Genomic DNA, 20,573 nt, shown 5'->3' on the forward strand with positions numbered 1-20,573 from the left:
ACTCACAAATAAGAGAGTTAAGAAGAACCTGCTCTACTCGCACATTTTAAGCAAAACTTTAAATAATCAGTTGAATAAAATTTATCTATCCTTAAATGTAACTAAATTTTAAAATGTCAAGATGTAATAATTATGAATAGAGGTATTCTTAAAATAAAAATTGTACAATTGGGTATTCGACTCTTTTAAATTTTTTTTTTAATTTATTATAAACTAGGATAAAAATAATGACTTAAAAACTGAAAACTAATTAAGGCGAATCACCGAGGCGAGCAGCGCGGCTTTGAAGTAAACCGCTTGGCAACGTTCAAATTCTGTGTTTCAAACGTTAAATTTGAATTTAATAAATTATAGAAGTCTTGTTGAAAACCAAAATTTAGCAGGTTCTCTGTAGTACTTAAAGACAAATATTTCCATATAAAAATTATTTGCCAAGTCAGAAATTTTAGTATTAAATAATTCGTTTTAGACTTTTATTTCGGCTTATTTCAAGATTTTATTTGATCGAGTGAAGTACTTCCTATTGTATATCAAAGTAGCACATTCTTTAGACAATGTCTTTAGGTATATTGTATATTTTTAGCAAGGCCATTATTTAATAGTAAATACCTAAAACATTTGATCTAGCAAACCATTTTTTTCCGCTTAGTCTCGGTGACTCGCCTTAAATCGATCAAATAACAAAAAAGTTAGAAAGAGATAGCGATATAGCATTTTGACGTCACACCTTACTAATGCCATAGTAGATTCATGCGGTTTCCTACAAATTTTCGTTTTGCGAGAAAGAGATAGAAGACCCTCCCACTCCAAAATTAAAATGCCTGTAACTTTGTAAATCTTTGTTGAATTTTAATATGTTTTCAGCGTACGTCATTATTTTTATCCTAGTTTATAATAAAGTAATAATATTTATCAAATTCAAAAGTAGGAAAACACCCAATTATTCATTGCCAATGTCAAATAGTAAAAATACGTCATAGAGGTAATAAATAAGAAAACATATAGTCCGTACAAAATGCCTTTGCACGCAACTCTATGGGTCAATTGTCAAAAGTACGGTTAACCTTTAAAATAAAGACTAAAATCGTACTTTTGACATTAAAGTTAAAATGGCGCGTGAGAAGTGAAATTACTACACATAAAGAACCTACAAGTACGCGGTCAAAAGTGCATCGATCTTTAGAAGGAGACAGCAAATTTGTAGAGCACTAGCAATGTATAATAAAATAAGTATATATGTAGCAATAAGTGACAGAGACAACGCTCTACAAAGATAAAATGTCATTCTAAAAGCCGATGTAATATACTCCCACATTGTAAGCAAAACATTAGGTATGATTCCGAACCACGCTGCACGCAGCAGCGCTGCTGTCACCAGCTGTCACATTCCTGTCGCGGTGCTACTGGTCCCCATACAATCTCTATAAGCTTATATAACATTACATTCCGAGCTTGGCAGTAATGTTCCGCTACATTGCTGCCGCGACACTGCTGCCTAACTCGGAATGTAATGTCATATAAGCTTATAGAGATTGTATGGGGACCAGTAGTGCCGCGACAGGACTGTGACAGCTGGTGACAGCACTGTTGCGGCAGCGCTGCTGCGTGCAGCGTGGTTCAGAATCATACCTTTAATCTAAATAAACATTCGAATAAAATGTATTATACCCTTAAATAATTAAATAAATTTTAGAATGTCAAGATGAACTTAATAATAGAGGTATTTTTAGAATAAGAAATGTACAAATATTCTATTGTCAATGTCAACATAAAATTCATTCATTCAATAAGAGAAAATATAAAAATATGCCTATTTGTCTAAATAAAAGTAGCCTATGTCACACATAAATTGCTTAAAATAAAATAAAATGGTCAAAAACAGTTTTGCTATGACCAAACCGCTTGCGACGAATGCAACTCATTTTTCAATTTCAGTGCTGAAACTGCGAATGGTGTCAGACCCTCGGACCAATAATTGCACTGGACGGAGCTACAACTAGTGGCCACCCTTATATATTCATGCGTCAAATTTTAAAACGAGATATAGTGATCTTCGTCTATTTCTCGGAGCCTCAGAACGAGTAAAAGAGATGATGTAAGTTTGGTAACTGTATACCTATATGTAACTTACGTGTCAATGTGACTGACTCGCTTCGCTTACTCAGTTTCTAACACTGATTGATAGGCACGGAGCTCATTTTTTAATCCGTTGAAGGTTTTCTACGAAAAAATATTTTAATATCACCCAGTGAAGCAGCAATGTAAAACTAACCAACCTCGATGGCTATGTTTAAATCTGTTGCTCTTCTATTACAACATGAAAGAAAGGTAGTAGCAACAAATTTGAACACTGTAAAGAATAACTTGTTTTTAGTAGGATTATCTGGTATTTGGTTCTCTCGGTAGAATAGGCATGTCAAACCAGAGGTAGATGCATTTAACGATTCAAAATTACTTTGAAATTTCTTTGAAAAAACCACGTATATCATACATAATAATAAAATGTACATTTGAAACTCCAGCGCCAAACTCTGTCTACGTTATCCGTAGTTCGTTCGCGTATTTACAGTACAGTTCTTGCAATTCACGAAGGCTAGTGAACTTTACTTGTGGTAACGTCGTTTAAGTGGTCATTGCGTAAGTGTGCGTGCATGTCGGACCAATCAGTCGCGAGCAAACGCTGTCAAACGCACACATTTAGTGTACCTTACGTATACCGATACGACTTAAACACAAGCATGAGTCAGTGGCCTTCATGAAATGCAAGAACTATACTGAATTATGTGTTGCGCGCACGTTTTGCGGCTGTAGCGCCTCTTGCGTGTCGTCTTTTGGTATACGATCACCGTCACCTTTTAGTCATTTAATTTGTACTTTCTTTGCTGGCTGAGCTTTTCCTTTATTATAGAAGATGTCTAAAAATAGACCTGCAAACAAATATTGAATAACTATTTAGTATTTACTACTAGGTAGCCGTGATAGCCTAGTGGTTAAAACGTCCGCCTCCTAATCGGAGGTCGGGGGTTCGATCCCGAGTACGTTTCTCTCACTTTTCGGAATTATGTGCATTTTAAGTAATTAAATATCACTTTCTTTAACGGTGAAGGAAAACATTGTGAGGAAACCGGGACGCATGAGAGTTCTTCATAATGTTCTCAAAGGTGTGTAAAGTCTGCCAATCCGCACTTGGCTAGCGTGGTGGTCAAACCCCTTCTCATTCTGAAAGGAAACCCGTGCTCTGTAGTGAGTCGATCATGGGTTGATCATGATGATTTACTACTGCATCATTTTATATTATTTTATTGAGAAAACAATTATAACTAAACACGACTAATCAGATGGATAAATAAAGAGAAAAAGGTTCAATTTTAAATCTAATTCAACTTACCAGTAAATACTAAAATGGCCCCAAGCCACTGTCGTGCTAATAAGACGTTTCCAAATATAATAACAGACGCAAGGACAGTAAAGAATTTTCTCGTTGTTGTTACTACTGCACATGGGAGAGGACCAAACTCCGCTACCTGTGAAAATCAGTACCCATATTACAAATGTGAAAGTGTGTTTGTTTGTTGGTTTGTCCTTTAATCACTCCGCAACAGTAACGGATCGCCTTAATTTTTTGCATGAGTATAGTTAAAGACTTGGAGAGTGACATAGGCTACTTTTTATCCCAGGAAATCAAAGAGTTCCCACAGGATTTTTAGAAATCTAAATCAGCTAGTAAAATATGTGCAGTTCACACTGGGTAGAAGTGAGACCTTCATAACTAAACTTCCAGAGAATAAGACAAATGCAGATTATTAGAAGTATGATATAATTGTGGGGTTCATTTATTAGTAGTGTGACAGAGTTTAAAAATTATTTTATATTTATTCTACATAATATATTACATTATATATTATACAGAGTCCAAGTTTGTAATCTATAAACATATATAAAAGGAAAAGGTGACTGACTGACTGATCTATCAACGCACAGCTCAAACTACTGGACGGATCGGGCTGAAGTACTAACTGATGCCCGCGACTTCGTACGCGTGGATTAGGTTTTTAAAAATCCTGTGGCAACTTCTAAATTTCCGGGATAAAAAGTAGCCTATGTCGTTCCCCAGGTTGCAGCTACCTCTGTACCAAATTTCGTCAAAATCGGTTGAACGGTCGAGCCGTGAAAAGCTAGCAGACAGACAGACAGACACACTTTCGCATTTATAATATTAGTATGGATTAACCTAACTTAAAGGTTTGACGTACTTTTTATTTTGGAAAATCAGAGTTCCCACATGGTTTTTGAAAACCTAAATCCATGCGAAGTAAGTGAACAAAGTAATCAAATAATAATGATTATACTTGTACTTACCATGTAAAATATAAAGAGTTGCCCCAGAGCACCCGTGAGAGCGAAGCTACTTATATAGATGATAACTTCAGGGTACTTGCTAACAAATGTCCAAAATTCCAAGATTTCGCCACTTAGAATCACGCCCACTGTTATTATTATTGATGACCTGAAAACAGGTTTATTAATAGTGAGATTGGAATAGCTGATAAACTGGAGTGGAGTATATTTTAGTATTAAGAGTTCACTTCGAGCACTCTCGAAAGTGCTACATACATACGTAGTCATTTCATTTTTGTATCAGTACCCGGCAGGAAAGATTGCACATCGAGCTTTTGAAACAGATAACGGTTTTGTACAGCATTGTTTCTGGCATTGAGACCAACACAACGTCATATAGGTGTGAGTGACAGAGACAACGCTCCACGAAGTCAAAATCTCTTTCTAAAGTTTGATATGCAGTATGTCCTGCCGGGTACTGATTATTATTATTTACTAATTGTTGTAAATGCTTACACAAATTGACTCACTACGAGCGGTAGGCCGAAACTTGGCCTGGCACACTGTCATATGCCTGAATCTATAATAGGCTACTTGACTCATATCTAATTTCGTCCAATAAATGATTATTTATTATAGTATTTTGCTTAAGACAACGAAATATATCAATAACAATTATTAAAAACGCAGGATGGATATATAAATCCAATTTAAAAAAATACAGTTTTTATTTTTATTTGAAACTCAGAAAACGCTGTCAGCCATGATGTGACGTCATTAAATATGTAAACAAACAAATGTCATCCCTATTGACTAACGTAGTATCCATATAATTATATAAAATTTCAAGTCCTCCTGACTAACTTATATATCAACGCACAGCCTAAACATCTAAACAGCTGGTCCTAGATACATGAAATTTGGTGGGTGTGTTCTTTGTAGGTAAAGAGAAGGTATCCACTAGGAAAGGATTTTTTGAAATTCCACCCCTGAGTGGGTTAAATGGGGGTTTGAAATTTATGAAGTCCACGCGGGCGAAGTCACGAGCATAAGCTAGTTTTTATATATTTCCAAAAACTCATAGTAAACGTAAAAAAATATCGTTTTCTCTTTATAAATTGAATAAGTTATTAAGTAAGACTTACAACAAAGTGATCTTTGCAAAAATAAATTTGGGTTGCAGTCGTTAGTGATATAGGATCTTTTTAAGCAAGTCTTCGCGTGTTACGTATATTTATTTCACTGGGCACTCTAATCCACAACTTTCCTGTGGTCTTTATCGATGCGTTTTTACATTCTCGGATGATACAATAACGATAATTACTATATTTTTCATGTAAACTAGTATAGAAGTCATGTTTATTAAACTTTGGGAGGTTATGCTGTTGTTTACAAATGCATGACGTCAGAGCACAGATAATCTATCGGCCAAACATGGCCGACAGTGTTTTCACCTGTCTAAGAAAAATATATTTTTAAATTAAAGTTTTACGGTTTTTAGGGCGCAAAAAAATATAGTGTTAATTTTTTTGATCTAATAGGACAAATATTAACCATTTAAGACCTACTTAAAAAAAGTGTCAACTAGCCTATTGTCTGTATTTTGCCAGATTTCCTTAAAAATATCTTATACGTTTAGATCAATGGCCTACTGAGTCAATATGTACATAGCTTAACAATTCAGTAACCACAGTACAAAATGCAATGATATTCTCTTATAACACAATAATATGTGATACCAACATTTTATACATACCACAAATTTGTGTTGAGCATCATGGAATACGCTGTAGGCGCTGATTCACTCTTTATTCTTTCCTGGAAGGAGATACACACATATCTAAATATATTATTATTAAAGGAACAGGTGACTGACTGACGGACTGACTAATCTATCAACGCACAGCTCAAACTACTGGACGAATCAGGCTGAAATATGGCGTGCAGATAGCTATTACAATGTGATAACTGCTAAGAAAGGATTTTTGAAAATTTAACCCCTAATGGTTTAAAATAGGAGTTTCTTTCTTTTCTTTATAGAGAAATTTCTAAGCTGACGAACGAATTCACAGGTATCATCTTGTTTTTATTATGTATATTTTCTTAAGTATCGATAATACAATGAACAACTGTAGGTCGATTTCGTAAAACCTGCATCAATAATTATTACAATCTTAATTTCTTGTTGCAACTATGTATTGTAGCCAATAGTGAGCAAGCGTCAACCAATCAGAGGTGATTGTGATCGTGACATTGTAGCTGTCATTCTAGCGCAATCGAGCAGCAGTACAAAGTCTCAGCTCAATTGGATGATTGATACGCGCATAATCTAAGGTATGGCGGACAAAGATTAATTTACACTAGTACTACTAAACCCTTATGATTATTAAGGTTTGATATTATGGATCATGAAAGGAGATTGTTCTCAGTACTGAGCTGCCAATGAGTTGATCAAGATGAAGTAAATGACAAAGGAGCAAATAATCATTAAAACTGTTTACCTGAACAGCTCCAGTTAAGCCATCCATGGTCAAGGACAGAATCAGTAACACTTCTCCGATGCCCACTCCTTGAGAATCATCATTAATTGCTTTCTTTCCTTGGTCCTTGTACATAAACATGACGATTCCAACAACAATCAGGAAGACAAATAAATACTTCTTCAGTGGATACACTTTGCGTCCTATTAGAACACCCAGGATCATGACAGGAATAGGCTTCGCAGCTTTACCAACAACCTGAAAATAAATAAATAACATTTTAACTACAAAGTACAATCAGAATTTCTTTAACTAGATACCTACTTAAAGACATATCATCAGCAAATAGCACAATATCGCAAGTCATAATCATGATCAACCCATCGCCAGCTCAGTATAGAGCACGGGCTTCCTCTCAGAGTGAGAAGGGTGTTCGCCATAGATTACCATGCTGGCCATGTGCGGATTAGTAGACTTCACACACATTAGAGAACATTTTGGAGAACTCTCAGTCATGCAAGTTTCCTCACGAATCACGATGTTTTTCTTCACTATTTAAGCAAGTGATATTTAATTACTTAAGACACACATGACTCTGAAAAGTTAAAGGTGCATGCCCGGGATCGAACCCCTAACCTCCTGCAATATCTCAAGTATTTTGGACTTAATATGGTAAATCAAATTAAATTAAAAATTTACATATATATACCAAGAGCAGGGCACATAGTTTGAAAACACGGTTAGTGTCTCAAGGTGCTAGAATGGCGACCTCGCATCGAAAAGCGCAGCGTTATAAGACCCCCCAAGTAGGTGGACAGATAACTTAAAACGAGTCTCAAGGAGCCACTGCATTCAGGCAGCGTAAGTGTATGGCGTGTGGAAATCCCTATAAGAGTGAAGAGACCCGTGTCCAGCAGTGGAAGTCTGTCAGTTGATAATTATTATTACAATTGCTTGTAAAATAACATATAATATGCATGCATATAATATGGTAACACAATTTGGCACTCGAGTGCTTAGTAGCAAGTAGTGTCAACTGCCAACATACAATGACAAACGTCAAAGGTAAAATGATTCTTAATGGACAGTGTAAAGAATTACCTGAGTGGGGTAGTTAATATACTGTAGCGCCATCACAGAACACACCATTGCTAATAAGTATGTCAGTGCTGAGGCAAAGTAGTACATCTTTCTAGTTGTATCCTTTTCATGGTTCCACGACAACTGAAAAAGTTTAAGGAAAGGTTGTTATACTATACATATCTAGATACAGAGTGCTGTGTGTTTCAACAGGAGAGAAACTTAGCAAATGGTGAAAAGGTTCCATAAGGAAGATAAACTAAATCCGCAAAACCTGATACCCAGAATGTTGAAGAATGAAGAATAATGGGAAAAGTACGCTAAGCTAATCGAACATATTATAAAAAAGCGAGAAGACGACGAATGGGAGAGATAAAGACTCACGCCCTGACAAAACAGCTGCCTACATCGAAGTGTGAAAAAGAAACCCAAGATACAAGAACCTGTTAAGTAATCACTTGTCATCTTTTAACTTTTGACTGTGATCTTACCTGGTAGTAAGTGATTATACAGTCTGAGATGGAAGTGGGCTAACTTGAAAGGAAACCCTGCACATCACAAACTGCAAATTAAGCCTAACATACACCTGTGCTAAGTAGGGATTCTCAGAAATTTTACCCCAGCGAAGCCAGGGTGGGTTGGCTAGTAATAAGTAATACAATAAAATATAAAGGAAAAGGTGACTGACTGACTGATCTATCAACCTCAAACTACTAGATAGATCTGGCTGAAATTTGGCATGCAGATAGCTATTATGATGTAGGCCTTTGCTAAGAAAGGATTTTATGGTAATTAATCACTTAGGGGTTAAAATAAGAGCTTGAAATTTGTGTAGTAGGTACACACAGATTAAGTCGTGGGCATGAGCTAAGTAGTAATAAATAAAATAATAACATACCATTAATATTTGCGCAAATATGTAGTTCACTACACATTGTATTAACACGAGGGTGAGCGAGCATGTATACTTATCGTTCACACCATACTTTCCTCTTGTTATTTTCTCTTGTAACATTCCAAATACGAAATAGCATATGAATATGGAACTTGCGTAAAAAATAAAACGAACTTCACTCGTAACTTTAAGCATTCTTGCTTATTATAGGAATACTCTTAATATAATTTATACTATAAAATAAAGTACTGTGTACAGAGTTCAGCGTTGTTCTATGAAAACTAAATGTTGTCGACGTCCCAGTTCCTAGGTTAGAAAGACACGTAATATGTAGTATTATTATTTTTATAGAAAGTAACCACTTTAAGTCATATTGAACGAATATCAAATACAAAAATTACACGTACACCAAAAAACGTAAACATTTCTTCAAAATTATAACTACTGGCCAAAACGTCAAACTTGCAAACTGTCAAGTGTCAAAAATGACATTAAATGCAGTGTTTCCACGTATTATTTTAGTTTTACCCTAGTTTCTATAAGATTTCGACTTAAAATTATTGTTCTGAAATAATAGGCCACGACTCATGAGAAGATATCCCTAGGTAGTTAGGTTGATTGATGAATGATTTATGCTAGTGGAAAAATATTTAAAACTGCTTCATAATGATGTTTGTGATGTTTTGAATCCGTGTCTTGCACGTACCTCGTCTGTGGCACAGCTTGTTCCCGCCCCGTGTTGGCTTAAATCATCCCTTAGGCCGGCGCATAACTATTATTTAAGTATAATTGAAATGACTCTCGTACGAATAATAATACCTGCTTAACTCTTATGACGTTAACTTAATACCTACAATACTTTAAAAAGACTGTTTTATTTTTCCACAATGCAGATTGAAAAATAAAATCAATTCTGCTCTTAACTAGATAACTAGTTTTTTTTCAATCTGCATTGTAAGATTTATCATAAGGGATAAAACATATCCCTTATGATAAAGAAGAATGATAATTCTTTCAAAACTTAAAAAAAATATTAATGGGTAGGTATGAATAATAGTGTTAGCATCTGAAGTTTTATTTTACCCAGCGATATCTTAATGACAGATTTACCTGTCACTGTGTGTTTTATTCTTAGACTATTCAAACAAGGTTTTATTACATCAATCATCAATAAAAGAATGCTGTAAATTCGACCTAAGGAATCTTTTTAGCTTAGGCATTACCTAGTTAGACGCTGCCTTGTTCGTGGTTAGTGAAAACGGGCATAGATCCCTGTCAGTATTAATAAATCCCAAGTAGTACCTAATATTAGTCGTTTCACCCTAAAATAAGACGAAATCCCTAAAAGTAAAAACATTGACTAAAATATGTCAATTGCAAATGTCATAAAAATGAATAGAGTAAAAATAAAAAATACCGTCCAATTTTACGCAGTCGTCGTATCGTAAAATACTCCTCACGCGCCATTTTAACTCCGTGTCAACTGTCATGTCATGTAAAATCCTTGTAAAATCCAAAGAAGTTGGAAGTACTACTACGTTAAAATCGTACTTTTGACATGAAATTTGACACAAAAAGTTAAAATGGTGCATCAGGAGTTAAATTTTACGCTTTAAACTATTCTCTTTTAAAATCAGTCAGCATGAGTAGGTATAGTTTAAGACCTAGAGAGTGACATAGGCTACTTTTTATCACGGAAAATCAAAGAGTTCCCACGGGATTATTAAAAACCTAAATCCACGTGTACGAAGTCGCGGGCATCGGCTAGTCTTTAATATTTTTTCAAATGCAGATGAAAATATTCTGGAACGGTTTCTATAGGTAGACCAGAATCTCATGAAAAATACGGAAATGAAATTCCAAAGTTAGGTACCAACACTGTACTCTGTGAGTACACTAATCGGGCTAACGTCGACTAAATAGGTACGTGAGTCGTGCTATCGCTATCTCATACGCGGTTACAAAGTACTTCAATGTACCTTTATTACTCTATCTACGACTAGACTTCATATTTTTATGAGACTACAATAGCATCTCATTGGCACCGGACCCCATAAAATATTATTATGGAATCTCCTCTTTTTTTGAAGTCGGTTAAATAAAATACTAGGTACGAGTTCCAATCAATGGTTCTTGTCCTAATAAGTAGGTTAGGTATAGTAATCTAGTATAGGTATTCCAAAAACATCGTAGAAGAAATAACACTTTTTAATCCCACCCCACTCGTGTCCTCATGCAATTTTATAACGGACAGTTCCATCTATGATGTGGTTTATAAGATAGTACCAATACATTATTTGTTCAAGAACACATTTATTTATTTTTTGTATTGTAAATTCACAAACTCACGGTTTTCGGATTTTTTCCTTTACTTGTGCTGTAATAACCTACCTTGTATTACCTACTGCGCGTACCTACCTGGCCAACGAGATCGGGTCTAGGGACGGGAGGACCCTAGGTTTTGATTCCCTTGTCTTGACAGATACGACAGGAAGACAGCTGATAGACAACGGAGTGATCCTACGTGGGTTCCTTTTTTCCGTTTGAGGTACGGAATCCTAAAAATGTCCAAAACTTATAACCTCATGCCAGACGCCCTTAAAGTCAATACGCAGATAAACTGGCACTGAAAAAACTAAAAGGCCTGGCACGCACGGCCTTTTATATGTTACTCAAAGTCTGTATAATCCAGTATTGTATAGAATATCTAGGCATTCTATAAAATACCTAGAACATTCAGGCAATTTATAAAATATTTTGTATTAATTTCATATTTCGCATAGGCGTTCTATACAATTCCTAAACAGCTGCAGTAGGTTTATGAAGGAAATTCGGGATGAAAAATGGTATTAGTATACAAGTGTGATTATATTAATATTGTTTGTCTGTCGGTCATATAGTAATAAAGGCAAAATAAGGCTAATCTAAATATTTAAAAGCGAAATAACTAAATAAAAAATCTCAGGAACTATAAAGCCTACAAACTTTAAATTTTGAAAGTAGGTTCTTTCTAGGACGTACGTGTCAGCTAAGAAACGGTTTTGAAAAATTCCCCCCCTAAGGGTGTGAAAGGGGGGGTCGAAGGTTGTATGAAAGTCCTATGTTTTTGAAGTGAGAGACATGAAAATCGACTTTTAGGTTATTAACTTTAAATAATAAAAACCCGTATAGTTCAATTTGGGAAATTCCCCCCTTAAGGGTGGTAAAATAGGGGGGGGGGGGGGGGGGAGTTTTTATAGAAAAGTTTTAACTATTGTTATTTTTACTCGTTAAACGATTTAAGTAAATTGAAAGGGGGATCGAAGTTTGTATGAAAGTCCTATGTTTTTGAAGTTAAAATCGTGAAAATCGATATTTAGGTTATTAGCTTTAAATTTTTAAAAAAATCTGTAAATTTTTAAGTACCAACCTATTGTTATTTAATTTGAAGGCGTAGGTATCAGCTAAGAAAAGTTTTTACGAAAATCTACCCCTTAAAGGGTAAAATGGGGGTAGGAAGGTAACAGACATAATATAAGTAGATGTATATTGCCTTTTTGTACCTAAATTAATTTACATTCTCCGCGCGAGCCCAATTTGGAAATTTCATGGACTACTCGATAACATGGATGCCACCCTTAAAAGTACACTAGAACAAATTCTAAATTTAACTTTTGATGAGCACTCCTGGAACCAAGCAACTTTACCGGTCAAGTACGGTGGCATCGGCGTGAGGAAAATTTCCAGTGTAGCTCTTCCGGCTTTTCTGTCCTCTGTGCATAGTATAAAAGAGCTTAGCTCTCAAATTCTCAAATCCAATTCATCATTGACCTATGCCACAGAGGCCCTAGAGAGTTGGAAGGTCAGATGTCCCAATGTCGACATCCCGAAGGAACGTACTACACAAAAACTTTGGGATTTGCCATTGGTTCAACTGACACATACGAATTTGGTTCAAAATCTTACAAGTGACAGAGATCGTGCCAGGCTTCTAGCATTATCCGAAAAGGAATCTGGGTATTGGCTGCATGCCTTGCCATCAAAAAATCTCGGCACACTTTTAGATAACGAAAGTTTTCGTGTGGCTCTAGGTCTCAGATTGGGAACACCACTGTGCCATCAGCACAGATGTCCGTGTGGAAAAGAGGTTGATAAATTTGGAATCCACGGACTCTCTTGCCAAAGGAGCTCCGGTAGGCTGTTTAGGCATGGCTCTCTTAACGATACAATTAAAAGAGCTCTTGCCACCATAAATATTCCTGCGCTCATTGAGCCGGCAGGGATTAGTCGGGATGATGGCAAGAGACCTGATGGATTGACGCTGGTTCCCTGGGAACGGGGACGGGCGCTAATGTGGGACGCAACTTGCGTTGACACATTGGCCCCGTGTCATATCAGGAAGACAGCATCAAGACCGGGAGCCGCAGCAGAAACAGCTGAAAACGGCAAGCGGCGCAAGTATGCCTCTCTTATAGAGAGTTACATTTTTGTGCCGTTTGCCGTGGAGACCCTGGGGCCATGGAGTCTTAGTGCAAAAAATTTTTTACGAGACATTTCACCGCGATTAATAGCCTCAACTGGTGACAGAAGGGCTGGCTCATTTTTTGCGCAGCGGATCAGCCTGGCTGTCCAGCGCGGAAATGCAGCCAGTATTCTTGGCACCATTCCACGCGGTCATGATTTATATAGTAATTAGATAAGGCTAGCTTTAAGTTTTATTGTATTAAAAAAAAAAATATATACGTAGGTATTTATTTAAAAAAAAAAAAAAAAAAAAAAAGTAGATGTATATTAGTTTAAAAAATAAAAATCTGTAGGTAGGTATTACCTTTTCTGAAAAACATCCCTTTTAAAGGTGAATAGGGGACAAAAGTTTATTTGGTTTTTTTAAAATTTAATGTCATTGTTAACTTCAAATTCGGAAGACAGGTTTCTTCTAGAACTGATGCATCACCTAAGAAAGGATTTTACTAAGTTCCACTCCTAAGAGGGTGCAATGGATTTGGAAGATTATAATATGAAAGTAAGTCGTATCTACTTATGAATAATCTGTATGAAGTTAGGCTATAGTCATATCATTTAAAGTAGGTACCTAAAAAAACTCTTACGGTGAGACTAAGAAGTGTGTGAAGCTTTTACAGTAGAGATTTTTTTTAACATATGGAAAACTAGATGGTGTCTGCGACTTCGTCCGCGTGGATTTAGGTTTTTAAAAATCCTGTGAGAACTCTTCAATTTTCCGGGATAAAAAGTAGCCTATGTCCTTCCCCGGGATGCAAGCTATCTCTGTACCAAATTTCGTCGAAATCGGTTCAACGGTTGAGCCGTGAAAAGCTAGCAGACAGACAGACAGACACACTTTCGCATTTATAATATTAAGTATGGATTAGAAATTATACGAGGACGGGGAAGCGGACGGAGTAGCGAGCTCAAGGTCGGGGGTTCGATCCCGGGGGCGTACCCGGGATTGAACCTCTAAGTTTTTGGAGTTGTGTGCGTTTTAAGCAGTGATGTGATTATCTCTATATTAAGTCTATGATTTTATGCAATTAAAATATCACTTGCTTAAATGGCGAAGAAAAACATCGTTGACCGTAGAGGCGATAGTTGACCATAGAGTTTGTATAACACACCGTTCGATTTGATGTAACGAAAAAACGACACTAAAAAGAGACCACACGACATAATATAATATTCTGTAGCATTTGCAGGATTAGCCTGCAGAGACTCAAACTTATATTTAATGGCATCTGGCAGAGGGTTGCCACGACTTATTTAATGGCGTCTGGCAGGGGTTTTGCCACGAAACTAAAAGGTGTCTGGCAATCCTAATACTATTACGAAGAAAATATATAAAAAAATAGACTTTATACGTCTTACTTTAAAATCTTACGTCAAAGCGTAAGATTCTTTATTCTTTATTACCTCTTATCTCCCAAAGCCACCATGATCCAAACTTTATAGTTAGTCGCTGAACGTTTTTCCCTGTGTTGGGGACAACACGCTTTAAACTTTCAGCTTATATATTATAATAACAAAGGTCTGGCACGCGCTGGCTCTCACTCTCTCTACATCAACTAAAACAAATAAAACATCTTTTATAATTAATCGTAGTACGAAACATATTACGTTAAACGGAACACAGCAATTATTTTAAAGGAAAACCGACTCTAAGTTGATGAACAAAAGCCTGTGTTATCGAGGTCATGGCCTTCAAACTTAATAAAAAATGTAGAGATACGGCAGTTAAATGCACGTAAAAGGTTATTTCTATGTTGTTTCGGATTGACTGACTGAGTTTCTAAAATTTGTCATACCTACAACATTTGAACGAAGTGTTTATTACGTGAAAATATATTACCACACAATTTATTTCATTCCTTGAAAACTTAGCGAAACTTAGTGTCACTAACTTAGTCATATTGGGATAATTTTGAATTAAGTATTCCCATTTATACTTATTATTGTGATATTTTTAGATAAATTATTTTAAAATTATTATGAATTGGTAAGTTCATCTACATTTTATAAATGATAAGAAGTCATGTATTTGGTTAGTTTTTACTTGTTGTCAATTTGACTTCGTAAAGTGCGGCAAATTCAACACAAGAACAACACGCATGTTTGTTAACGCCTTACCTAATGACTCATAGTTGTCTCGTTTACCTACTCTATTAATGCTCGTTTTGTTTAGTAGGTACCTAAAAGATGATAGAAGCTATTTAAAGAAACTTACCTAATGGTTGCATTAGAATAGTAAGTACTTGGTATTTAGGTACCTATACTTAGTTAACTACCTACCTATTTATTTGGTGAGCTTGAGACCTAACGTAGGTATTCACTTTTCGCACTTCTTAATATTTTAATGTAAGTAGGTACCTACCTAGGTATTTTAAGTAAATAAATCTCGAATCTTACGAAATTTTGTTTTGTAGGTAGGTAAGTAGGTAAGTACCTAGGTACTTATACTTATTTTAATCTTAATAAATAGGTGTTTTAGTACTTATTTGCTTACCTAAATGAAGTTTTTGTAGGAAAAGTAGATAGGTAGGTACATAATAATATAGTTAAGTATTGGTGTTTGAATTTCGCTCTTTTGTGCTAATAATAAACGTAATAAATACCTAGTACCTACTAGGTATAATAGGTAGGTACTTATTTAATCCTTCCCAAGTAAGTACCTACTTATATTATGATTGATTACAATAAAAATGTATACCTTGGTCCCTTGACGCTATAATCATCATGGCTATTGTATTCGTAGCTATAATAACCGCTCTATTGTCATGTGGTAGGTAGATTAGGTAGCCTGTACTATCCACCTACTAATAAATTCGCGAGTTTTGTGGCCAGCTGTTGACCCTGTTGTTCATGCTCATGCCATTCAATGCTCTGTTTCAAAGAGTATCTATTGCCGATCTGTTATCGAGAGCCGACACGTACCTATAAGTAGCTAACTATACCTACATTACATAGGTACCTACTAACTACATCAGGTAGATATGTCGTCTCTAGGTAGGTGTATAGATGTCTGGTATCGAAATAAATTATCATTTGAACACTAAATTAAGTACCTAAATAGGTATTCACTTTTCACAGATTTTGGGAACTAGAGTCGACCTAGGTCTATACAGTTTGACCGATAACTCCGATCAGATCATCATTACTCGGTATAACGTAATTATTGTAATATTAGAAGTCTATAAGTGCCATTAGCGACTTAAAAGGTAATAATACGACTGGGCGGGCGGGCGGACATTAGCTGCTATCGCCTGCAACGACCATGAAGGGAAACTTTTAGTGTAGCTCATTTTAGTCGAATCATCATCATCATCAACTGATGACATCCACTGCCGGACATAGGTCTCTTGTAGGGATTTCCACACGCCACGGTCTTACGCCGCCTAAATGGTAGCGGCTTCGGCCTGTAACTTGTTTAAAGTCATCTGTCCACCTAGTGGCGGGTCTTCCAATGCTGCGCTTTCCGGTACTAGGTCGCCATTCTCGCACCTTGGGATCCCAATGTCTCAGTTTTTCAATTTATGTGCAATCTCCCTTCTGCTTCGCAATCCGTTGAGCTATGCCGGCTACTTTGGTTCTCCTACGGATCTTTTTTTTTTTTGATTTGTTCACGCAGAGAAACTCCAAGCTCTATCCATCTCTATCACATCTCTCTCCATCGCCCGCTGAGTGACTTTGAGCTTTCTTATGAGGCCCATAGTTAGCGACCATGGCTCGGTTATGGCTCTCACTGAGTTTGTATTCTAAAATGGTATAGACCGTAGGTATATTGTATCTAATCTGATTCTACCACGCCTAGGTAAGTGTCAGATAAGATTAAGGTTATCAAGTGCAGAGCAGTTAAGTATGTATGTACCTTAATAAAATAATTATCATGGCACGAACATCAATATCGATAAAATATAACGATCTCTATGTACCTATATAAAAACAAATGATGGTTTTACACAAATCTAGAGAAGAATGTTAATTTATACTTTTAAATTTTTTTATCTTTTTATTGTTTCAGGTAGTAAACAATCAATTCACCATACAAGATGACTGAGAATAACAAAAAAAGAGGAAATAGTTTTCGCAAAATTTTTCCTAACCTTTTCTTTTCAAACAAAAACAAAGACAAGTCATCATTAAAAGATGCTTCTGGCTTCAAGTTAAAGGCAGGTGGTACCAGCAAGAGTAATCAATATCAAAGTCCTAAGTTTGTGATTGATAAGTACGAGAGTCATACTGATCAGACCGAACAAAATGACGAAAGAATTTACGAAAATCTTACGACAGCAGCATTTATTGATAGAAAAGACGCGAATAGTAACGAGCTAATCAGTAATACTTCTTCTAGTAGTACCTTAGTATCAGAGAATGTTAGGAATATGAGTCAGTCTAATGCCATAAGTTCCAGCGAAAAACATGTAAAATATATGGTGAGGCCACAAGTGCCCCCAAAGCCGAACCAGGAAATATTATACGCTTCCCCAATGGCCGATAAACATCAGAAGAATTACACTAGAACACCGTACCCAGATGTTTATTATCATTCTGTAGAGAAACTAACGGACAAAATATCCGTTTTAGACGAAATAGAAATTTACAGAGCATCACAAGCACAAGCCCACCCGGCATCAGTAGGTGCTGAAATAAAAAAAGTAAGCACAAAATTTCTCATATCCCCAAAAAAGGAAGCAGAAGTACGTACAATTCAACCTATTCGAGCTCGAAGTTTATCACTTGACAAAAACAATTCGAAAGACGTTAAAAATTCAAGAAAAACCAAAAAAGAAAAGTATATTGAAAAACCGTACAATTATTCTGCTCCAACTTCTCCTATTGCTGTTGGGCACAAAATTAAAAACATGCCCACAACGGTGTCTCCATATGAGCGCGTGAAGCAAAATATGATAGAAGCAGAAGAAAAACGAAATTCATTGAGTAGATCAAGCTATAGCAATAAATCTTTACCATCTCCGAGATCATTCTACCAAGATTTACCAAAATTTCCTATGTTGTCAAACAATCTTACCAAAGCTGAAGAATCAATGAAAAAAGAAAAGACTCGTCAAAGAGTTGAGGCTTTTTACTGGCAAAAAATAAAAGAGCTTAAACAGAGAGAAGACGAATATCTGTTGAGACAATCATTAGTTAATTTTTCAAGAGGATCAAGAACACAGTATGCTTCATATTCTAATTCTAGCTGTAGCACCCCGACTTCTTTTACAGCGGACACCAGGAGTTGCAGTTTGCCGCGCGGTAGAGATTTAAACTTTGCAACTCAAACAATGAATACATCTCCATTCAATAGAGGTGCGTCGGAACGGCGAACTGATTCTTTCATTAAGCGGCCCGGTTATCAGGCAGACCAGGATCTAGTGCAGTATAGAAATCCTGAAAATTTGTACAGTAACGTCTTAAATAGAAATCATTTACCAATTTCTCAACGTGGTTCATTGACCACAGCAGCGAGTGGCGTCGTTCAACAAGCAAAACGAGTAAGTTTTGAAGGAAACATCGTGCCTAAAAATCCAGTGCATCAAGACGTTAGAACTTTAAACGTTCAGTGTAAAAACAATAACTGTAAAATTGATCACAGAAGTGAACTTAATGCCGTGAAATTAGGGCCTAAGGACCAAAAAACCCACCCTCCCTTACCGCCAATACGTACAACAAGTGTTTTGGGTGGTGTTCAAAGTAATAGACTGCCTATTAATACAAATGAAGTTACTATCACCGGTGGAACTCGTTCGATGTGCTCGGAATCAGAGAGTGGATCTGAAGTTGGTGAAATCCAAAGAATTATTATGCATAGCAAGTCACGAAAAGGTAAGTGATCCAGTCCTTAGTCTTAAATATAATAGGTATTGTTTCAAATTATCGATATTGACAATCGATAATGTATTGGATATAATTCTAGACCAATGAAAGTATTCATCAAGGTCTCATTTATTCTTAATTGATGATTGGCTTGAACTATGGATGCTTCCAAAGCAATTTTTGGCAGCGTTGGCTTTCATCGGAATTTTACTCTGATAATACCTACCTACTCATTTAATAGTAGGTAAAACACTACTAGCAGCAGCTAAATATCTCACGAGAACTATTATCGAATTATTTTTAGGGTTTCGTACCTCAAAAGTAAAACGTAACCCTTATAGGATCGCTTTGTTGTCTGTCTGTCTGTCTGTTCGTGTTAGTTTGTTTGTCGTATCTGTCAAAAAACCTAAAGAGGCCCACATTCACGAATCAAACTTTTGATATTTTTGTTCTACTTATCAGACTAACAAAAAGGGTTAACAAAGTTATTCAAATAAAGATGGGAGAAAAAAGATAATTATTCTTAGTAATAATTAGGTACATGTGAGGTTAGGTATCCATGTAGTATCCATTTAATTATTTTATAAGCCAAATATCCATTAAAATACCATTAGGCTGTGCTATCGTTAAAAGAAGAAATCGTAAGTTCAAAATCACGCCATATCATCAGAAAAATCAGTAATAATCCACTAATACACAACGAACACAAAACTGAATTAGTCTGCAAGGTTATTAATCTAAACCGCACCGGGTTAGCGCGGGGGCTGTGCGGTTGTGCGGGGTGTTCCCTCCCCAAATGCCATCTGGACCTGTCGCGTACTATATCTATTGTAAGGAACAAAGAAAGAAGCAACTTACGTATATACTTACCTGCTAGGGTAGCTTACTCTTTGAACGCCCACATCGATCGAAGTTTTAATTGACATTCTCCGCGCTAGGCGCTATTAACGTTGGAAGTTAAAGAATTTGTCGGCAAGAAATCCCTTTTCTTCTAAGGGCACATCATTATCTACCACTGATTTTTAAGGTTCCATACCTCAAAAGGAAAAACGGAACCCTTGTAGGATCACTTTGTTGTCTGTCTGTCGGTCTGTCAAGAAACTTACAGGGTACTTCCCGTTGACCTAGAATCCTGAAATTTGGCAGGTACGTAGGTCTTATAGCAGACATTCGGGGGGAAATCTGAAAACTGTGAATTTGTGGTTACATCACACCAAAAAAAAGTGTGGTCATGAACTAATAATTAGTACTTATTTTCAATTTACGAAGTCAGCTAACTATATCAATGAAATCATATGAAAGGTCTTCACCTGTGCATTCTAAAACAGATTTTTATTTATTTTTATGCATCATAGTTTTTAAATTATCGTGAAAAATGTCGAAAAAATACGACTGTAGTACGGAACCCTCAGTGCGCGAGTCTCACTCGCACTTGGCCGGTTTTTTAGCATGATTAAGGCTGAAATAAATCGAAC

At 36.2% G+C, this 20,573-nt stretch overlaps 2 protein-coding genes across 17 annotated transcripts in view; one reads left to right on the top strand and one right to left on the bottom strand.

Annotated features, from left to right (window-relative positions):
* Nucleotides 1–1,795: 1,795 nt before the first annotated feature.
* On the bottom strand, nt 1,796–9,495 carry meigo (Solute carrier family 35 member B1 homolog meigo). The gene is made up of 7 exons (XM_034983573.2): nt 8,797–9,495; nt 7,920–8,042; nt 6,840–7,076; nt 6,095–6,156; nt 4,360–4,507; nt 3,389–3,524; nt 1,796–2,927 (listed from the first exon to the last, which is right to left on the bottom strand). Exons 1-7 carry the CDS (start codon nt 8,986–8,988, stop codon nt 2,860–2,862), a joined length of 966 nt encoding a protein of 321 aa, XP_034839464.1. The 5' UTR covers nt 8,989–9,495; the 3' UTR covers nt 1,796–2,859.
* A 5,499-nt stretch (nt 9,496–14,994) lies between these two features.
* The window catches only part of LOC117995295 (coiled-coil domain-containing protein AGAP005037), a 173,887-nt gene continuing 168,308 nt past the window's right edge, over nt 14,995–20,573 (top strand). For 8 of the 16 annotated variants that reach the window (XM_069508873.1, XM_069508879.1, XM_069508884.1 and 5 more), the window contains exons 1-2: nt 14,997–15,280; nt 17,303–19,107. In XM_069508873.1, coding sequence (XP_069364974.1) covers nt 17,331–19,107 — 1,777 coding nt within the window. In that variant the 5' untranslated portion in view covers nt 14,997–15,280; nt 17,303–17,330. Of the gene's footprint in view, nt 15,281–17,302; nt 19,108–20,573 lie in introns of all 16 variants that reach the window. The other 8 variants (XM_034983284.2, XM_069508877.1, XM_069508882.1 and 5 more) reach the window with 3 other exon arrangements.

Source organism: Maniola hyperantus, chromosome Z, assembly GCF_902806685.2.
Source record: "Maniola hyperantus chromosome Z, iAphHyp1.2, whole genome shotgun sequence".
Taxonomy (NCBI): domain Eukaryota; kingdom Metazoa; phylum Arthropoda; class Insecta; order Lepidoptera; family Nymphalidae; genus Maniola; species Maniola hyperantus.

Excerpts from the sequence above, each read along its gene's own strand:
- meigo (XM_034983573.2), bottom strand. The coding sequence starts at position 8,988 with ATGCTTAAAGTTACGAGTGAAGTTCGTTTTATTTTTTACGCAAGTTCC. Across the intron at positions 4,508-6,094 it reads ATGCTCAACACAAATTTGTG|GTCATCAATAATAATAACAG; the intron begins GTATGTATAAAA and ends ACCTGTTTTCAG. Across the intron at positions 3,525-4,359 it reads AACTCTTTATATTTTACATG|GTAGCGGAGTTTGGTCCTCT; the intron begins GTAAGTACAAGT and ends TGATTTTCACAG.